Source organism: Physcomitrium patens, chromosome 23 (genome assembly GCF_059467195.1).
Source record: "Physcomitrium patens ecotype Gransden chromosome 23, ASM5946719v1, whole genome shotgun sequence".
In the NCBI taxonomy this organism is placed as follows: domain Eukaryota; kingdom Viridiplantae; phylum Streptophyta; class Bryopsida; order Funariales; family Funariaceae; genus Physcomitrium; species Physcomitrium patens.
This window is the reverse complement of record NC_143432.1, coordinates 9,541,790-9,548,478: the sequence shown is the minus strand read 5'-3', so window position 1 is coordinate 9,548,478 and position 6,689 is coordinate 9,541,790. Positions and strand designations below refer to the sequence as shown.

General features: G+C 40.1%; 1 protein-coding gene and 1 long non-coding RNA gene across 3 annotated transcripts; both read right to left on the bottom strand.

Annotated features, from left to right (window-relative positions):
* Nucleotides 1-1,002: 1,002 nt before the first annotated feature.
* LOC112276243 (uncharacterized) lies at nt 1,003-4,162 on the bottom strand. Of its 2 annotated transcripts, none has more exons than XM_024507375.3 (8): nt 3,825-4,162; nt 3,347-3,496; nt 3,052-3,186; nt 2,720-2,785; nt 2,355-2,408; nt 1,971-2,093; nt 1,711-1,801; nt 1,003-1,434 (listed from the first exon to the last, which is right to left on the bottom strand). In XM_024507375.3, the coding sequence occupies exons 1-8, from the start codon at nt 4,020-4,022 to the stop codon at nt 1,193-1,195; spliced, it is 1,059 nt and encodes a 352-aa protein (XP_024363143.1). In that variant the 5' UTR covers nt 4,023-4,162; the 3' UTR covers nt 1,003-1,192. The 2 variants fall into 2 exon arrangements, with proteins under 2 accessions (XP_024363143.1, XP_024363144.1); XM_024507376.3 differs by having other exon boundaries at nt 1,717-1,801.
* Nucleotides 4,163-4,639: 477 nt separating this feature from the next.
* Nucleotides 4,640-6,168, bottom strand: LOC149986518 (uncharacterized). Its single transcript, XR_016500222.1, has 2 exons — nt 5,029-6,168; nt 4,640-4,683 (listed from the first exon to the last, which is right to left on the bottom strand). It is a non-coding gene; the product is annotated as an uncharacterized LOC149986518 (long non-coding RNA).
* Nucleotides 6,169-6,689: the final 521 nt, after the last annotated feature.

The window sequence follows — 6,689 nt, the reverse complement described above, 5'->3', positions numbered from 1 at the left end:
GAGGCAAGAATGAAGCCTCGTTTACTTTTGTCAACTCTTTTCTTACTTCTAGTCTAGATTTAAGAATCTCTAGTTTCCTTGTCTTTTGATATTAGCCATTCCAATTTCCTTTTAATATACATACTACTTTATTGCTATTTTGTCACTTTGCTTTTAACACAAACTTTTTAGGTTTATGCATCTTCTTCCAATTCATGTCCTTGATACAAAGTTGTACAATAACATCTTGAAATACTTACAAATCTTTGGCAATCTTTCTAGTTGTTTTATCCTCCTTTAGCCTTGCCAAAGCACTAACTTCTACTTGCTACTTGAAACTTTTATTTCAACCTTTTATTTCAATCTGAAAGGCATACTATAATAAAAACCACTTTTTCATGGTATGTATTAGTAGTGTGTAAAATTGTATAAACAAAATATATTATTATATCCATGCTCTCAACCAAAAATTAAAGACCACTTATAAATGTTGGATTTGTTGTTTATATTCCAATCTAAGTGTGAGCAAAACTGAATTTGAGAAGTAGATGATTTGATCCACATGTTTCTCTCTCCCATTTGCATTGTTGAACTTATACTGAGATTACTCCATCATTGACTTATTTTAGAAGCTAATTCCTTTCAAATTTGATTTTTGCTACAGCACATTACTCATAGATTTTAGTTGAAATCAAGATTTCCCTCTCAATTATGACTCACTGTATAATTTGGGATCTACACACGAGTTTTCTTCGCCTATACAAATCAGTTGGTTGATTTTATTTGAAAAGTCGTCTTTCAGCTGGATTTAGCGATTTGATAGCTTAATCAACCCCCTTCTTAGAACATTAACCTACTGAGTACTGTCCAGATCACAGAAGTACCATCTATGGAGAAAGAAACATCAATCACGATCACCCATCCCATAAAAACTAGACACTTGAGTTCGAGACAATTGAGTTTGGTGATGGCACCTCTGAAAGCTTAACTCTATCGATAAAGCACCTCCACTGAGCAAAAACCTTGACGATGAAAAAAATTACAAGATTTAATAAAATCTCCGTGCTGATCACAATCACATGGCATACGAAATGGGTGAGCGCAAACTCCATCTGTTCAGGGCTCTAATGCTCAACCTTCGCTGGATCAACTTTTTCGGATAATTCTGAGAAGGAACAGAATATATAATACACTGAGGTAAAAGTTGCAGATGCTATTCAGAATCATCCTCACTACTTCCATAAGCCAAACCAAGGGAGTTAAAAGCGCCAGAGGGTTGTTGATCGTCCTTTTCAACTGTGACCTCAGGTAAACCTGCAGCCTGTTCACCAATTTGACCTTTTGCCGATTGTTCTTTTGTTGATATTGACACCGTGCCTGCTTTGGGCTTTATGTTGAACGCAACTGGTTTCAAACTCACTGCAAACGATGGAGCCTTCGCAGTACCAATGCTACCTAAAGATAAATCCATAAACAATGCTCAGAGACCACAAGACCAAACAGGTTAAGAAAATATAACAAACCTTGTATCTAATGAAAAACAAAAATTCACTTTCAACCAATTGAAAAGGATCACAAAATAGATTTTGCATAGAACTTAGTATGCCTCTTGAAGTGCTAATGGGGCAAGTAACCAATCTCATCACATAACCCAAGGAGAAGACGATGAGCAGCCACTAAAACATAGAACATTAATGCTCGAATCCAATGTTGTGGAAAATATTCTCGTACCTTTACCTTCAGCTTCTAGAACAGGGATAGCGAGTATTTCACTGGCCAGTGCCGGCCCTGTCTTGACTTGCGGATCTAAAACCTTTCTTCTCTGCGAGACCCACAGAATGAGGACCTCGTCATTAAATGTGTTACTGATCAATGAAAACAAAGAAAGAACTTCTCGTTCAACCAACCGAAACTATAATCGTTGGCTACAGTTGCACACGCCTTCCAAAGTTCGACCAGAGCCTACTCAAAAACAGTTCAAAAAGGTGCACCTTGACAAAACCTTCACCATTCATGGACTTGGCATGATTAAGTGAGCTTTCTTCATCATAATGCTCATCACCGTCATCTTCCAAGTCATCATCGTCAATGCGCCGCACAAATTTGCTGGAATTCTGTCAGGATGTATGCACAATGTTAGCATGTTGCACTCAAGTGGCAGATTAAGCCAGCAGGGTAGCAAAAAATTCAAGACGATATCTTATCAGATTACCACCATGTGCAGCTACGGCTTCAAACCAACCCTGAATCAACAAGAACTGTTGGAACTAACTAAAAGATCGACACTGAGGATAGTCGCTCCAGTGAAATCAGCATCACGAGGTAAAGGTTAATTCACCAAAAAAGATTTTGATAAAAGTGGTTCCGACAAGTACCTGAAAAATAACTGACTTGATTACAGCTTCGTCCTGCTCTTCTAGTTCTTTGTCCTGAAAAGCAATGAAACGTAAGGTTCAAAAGCAGCTTTACTGGAAATAAATTTAAGAACTGGGAAGGATAAACAGCATAATTGCGATCTAAAATAAAAATTGATTTAAGAAATCACCATATAATGAACTAGAAAAAGCTAAACCCACATGGAATAGTGTTTGCACTCTCTGTTATTAAAGTTACACTATCACATCCCAGAAATTGATCAAAGCGATGAATAGAGTGTTCAATGTCGAAAAGCATGGTTAAGTTTTGGGGTGTGGTTGCAACAATCTGAGAGTGAAATTGATCCATAAATTTCCAGATCTACCTTCTCGGCAGCTGTGCGACGAAGAGCTGCCATCATGTCCTCCACAGCAACTGTTGCATGCCGAGACTGCACCACTTATCCCACACTAGTATGAACCACAATACAAAGCCATTGGAAACTTTCTTGAATGAAAATGATTATGGGAACCTTGCCCGGACAGTGAGCAGTTAGCAGCATAACGGTTAAACATCATAAGCCACTTAAGAAAACCAAAAAACACCAAAACCAAAAAATTGTTACTGCTGCCACTATGGTTCAGATCATCATACTTTCGCATAGTGAAAAAAAGACGTTCTAAGACCAGTTACCAACAGAAATGACAAAGAACATACTCGCATGGATTTCATTTCGTCTAATGCAGCCATAATGTCCATCTCCTGTTTAGAATCCAACGTCCGATTCTCTAGAGCCTTCATCGCGTCACCCAGCTCCTCTGCCTCTCTTTTTTTCACCGCCTCATCTGTTGCCTGACCAACCACAACATACAATAATCAATATAAAAGCTTCTAAGAATATATTTAGACATTGATACAAACAGAATACCACCATATACTTAAATTCCATCTGAAAAGTTTCATTCTGCAAACGCTCGTTGAGACACCAAGATGGTTAGTTTCCAGATCAAACCTCATCTGTGGCACGCCAAGGCTCATAATTTCGTGATGCTCCAGTTTCCATGATGTAGTCGCTGTTTTGCGGGTCGGTCTTCATGGTCAGTTCGGCTGAGCACTTACTGCACTTAAAGTAAAATCGGAAAATCTGTATACCTAAATATGTCTGCAATAAAAGGCGACAGATTCTGTGAGTACATTAATCACAGAATGACATGAAGATTCTCTTCTCTTCACGCAGATTTTCCCACGCATGCGCTCTGCGATCTTGTAAACCCCAGAGACAGACTTAGGAAGACGCACAAATAATTTTCCGACTGCAGCTTATCCAAATTTCGATTGTCCTGTAGGAATCATCATTCTAATAGCCATGCAACAATTCGTACTCCTGTGATTGAATAAAGCATACAGTCCTTACAACCCAGAAAATACAAGGAACTTAAAAATGGGCTTCAATTAACAACCGAGTCCCCAGAGGTCTGCTATTTCCTCACCTCGCCCTCGACGTCCTCCTTCCGGGAATTGAATTTGGTACCCTTGTAGATGTAGTTCCCGCAAGTATTGCACCGGATGCTCATGGGAAGCATCATCCGCACCTTGATCTGCTGGTTCTTCGGTTGCTTCCGCCTAGGGATCTTAGCCGGATCAAAATCGGGCGGATAATACTTGTTCAGGACCTTCCGCTCTCCCATCTTGCCCTACTCAACTCTCACTCAATCCACGCTCTGGTTTGAAAACTCTTTGCCCAAGTTCCACAACCTCCGCTCCTCCCGGTCACACACACAGAAAACCAGAGTGCGTGCGTAGAGAGAGCCGTGTTCGCGCGAACGGAAGTTCAAGGAATGGCCAGCGGGACGATACCGGGACAAAATCGAGTCGGAGCAGCAACGTGGTTGCAGGAATAACCCCTAAAAGTTTCAACCCCTATAACCGCGTTTTTAGGGTTTAATTTGCACGTAATTTGCAGTGAGTATAATTGGCCTTGTACAACTGTATGAGTTCTTCCTAGAAATTTCCTTCATTGTTGGAGACTCTGTGCGTAGTAATACAAATGAACCATGAACAATGTAGATGAACAAGGTACTGGTAATCGATTGAAGTCGCAGACAAAAATAAGTGATGTTTCTAGGTTTAGGAATATAAACGGTACATATTCTGCGAAAAGTTGTAATTAAAGACCTCAAAGCCCGCGAAAACATTTCAAACCATATTATATTCATCTGTGTCACAAGTTGAGTGAACATGACAATTTGTTTGTTTGTTTGCTGGTTTGCATCTTCTGTTTTTTCTTTTTTTTTTCAACATAATGTTTTGAATATAATTCCATATTGCTGCTTTGGTTTGATATTTGATCTGATTTCTTCACATCTAATGTTACTTGAGTAATTTGTTATGATAATATTCTACTAATGAAAAAAGATTACATCCTCTCATGAAAATTAATTTCTAAATTCTTTTAGAACCTGTCACACTATCTTTAAACATTCTGAATCCTTCAGCATTGATGTGGACCCAAATCATTAGTTTCGAAACATGCTGGGGATCTGGGTATGGAGGGTTATCCAAAATCTATGACCGCCCGTAAAATATAGATTTGCATAATGAAAGAGTCACATAAACGTTTATTACTGCCGTAAATAATAAGCATCCGTTACAACGTCCAAATCTAATGATATTCCAGTTGAGTAAACTATTTACCTCCAAGAATGCTTAATATAGCGAACACCAGTCACTCCAAACAGAATTTATCACGCATCCACAGCAGAGGGCGGGGAGCCCTGCCGAAGTCGACCAACCCCACATCGCACCACCAGAACCCTTAAATTGCCAACACTCAATTTCCACTACACAAGTCCATCACAACCCCGTTTTCTCAAACTCTCTCAGCACAGACAATGCACAGCATCACGACTCCACACTTGGAGTCCACACAATGTCGACATCACAGCTCAGTGGAGTCGACATTGGACGAACTCCCTCACATATTGATGAAGGTCAGACCAGCAGAGAGAGGGGGAATGCGGACAATAATTAGGGTTTTGTAAGTTGTGGTTCATACGGGTGTAGAACGATGCATTCTGGAAGCAGACGGTTTCAGGTTCAAGGATTCAGAAAACAAACAAAAACAAATGAACCAATGAAAAAATTAACCTATTCTTGCAATTGCACCAATATAACAACACCCGTCTCCAGCGAAAGTGTCAAAAGTTCACGAGATGACAACCCACAATATCATCTACCCATCGACTACACATTCACACATAGCCGACGCTACTGGTCAGTTTCTTCACCAACGGACTTCCAGGTTATGAAATGCTCGATGGCCACTTCTGAATAACCAGTGACCGCATCATACTGACTATGCAATATCTGCAAAAATCTTCCTTGCTTCATTAAGATCGACGGTAGGTGGCGTAACAACCTAAGTTCTTCATGGTCTTGTCCTTGACACAAATCTCCACTTCACGTTGTGCTTTCGGGCACTACTGGATTAGGCGTAATACAAACAACCCATTAACGCATGAAACCCAAAATGAACTGCGGGGACATGTAACGGTTCCCAGACATGGAAGTGAAGTATTGCTTCAACAAAGCTGAAGCATTCATACCTGATATTCCGTCATTTCTGGAAGTTAGGTTGAAAATCGATCGGAACTTGGTGTTCAATCTAGATACGAGTGTTGTCTGCATTCGATTGCCCTGTATGTGTCTTTCTATCTCCTTACCAATAAAGTATTACAGCTGGCTCTGTTTCCCGTTGCCCGTATTTAATCCTAATAGTCTCATACACTATTAAGGTGTCACATGACAGGTTTGTTGAAAGCGATGGTATGTGAAGCATCACGTACTCACAATAGGTATCACGCATTCTTCGCATCATAGAATGTTCACCATCCGGTGGAAGTGTCACTAGAATATTTGTTACACAATGCCTTGACTCCATGAGGTCTAAGCTAAATTTGGTACAGTTGATCACATCTGTCCTGTAACTTATATCTGAACTGCCGATCAATACGTATCGCAAGTACTGTTAAGTGGCGCGGATTATTCTCTCCCAACACACAAGCGGATACTTGTTCACCCGAAGGATAGGTTATGTGCATTGTTGCACACTAGTGTGGTGCTTACACATTGAAGGGTCACTCTCCCTCGGACTTCAGCCTAAGACATCAGTAGAGCATCAAATGCATTTGTTCTCTACACAAGATCTAAACCTAATGAAGCTCATAAAACGGTCATTGGATTCAAGCTTAGAAAATGGTCACTGGATTTTTTGGCAAAGTTTCGATCCATATTCGGAGAACATGATGCAATTCGTCTTGCAACGAATAAGTTCTATATTTTACGACAAGGCAATC

What these genes read in the sequence shown, in the direction of transcription:
- LOC112276243 (XM_024507375.3), bottom strand. Translation starts at nt 4,022, where the DNA reads ATGGGAGAGCGGAAGGTCCTGAACAAGTATTATCCGCCCGATTTTGAT. An exon ending in TCAAGTCAGTTATTTTTCAG is followed by an intron (nt 2,094 to 2,354) that starts GTACTTGTCGGA and finishes ACATCCTGACAG; the next exon opens with AATTCCAGCAAATTTGTGCG. An exon ending in ATGGTGAAGGTTTTGTCAAG is followed by an intron (nt 1,802 to 1,970) that starts GTGCACCTTTTT and finishes TGGGTCTCGCAG; the next exon opens with AGAAGAAAGGTTTTAGATCC.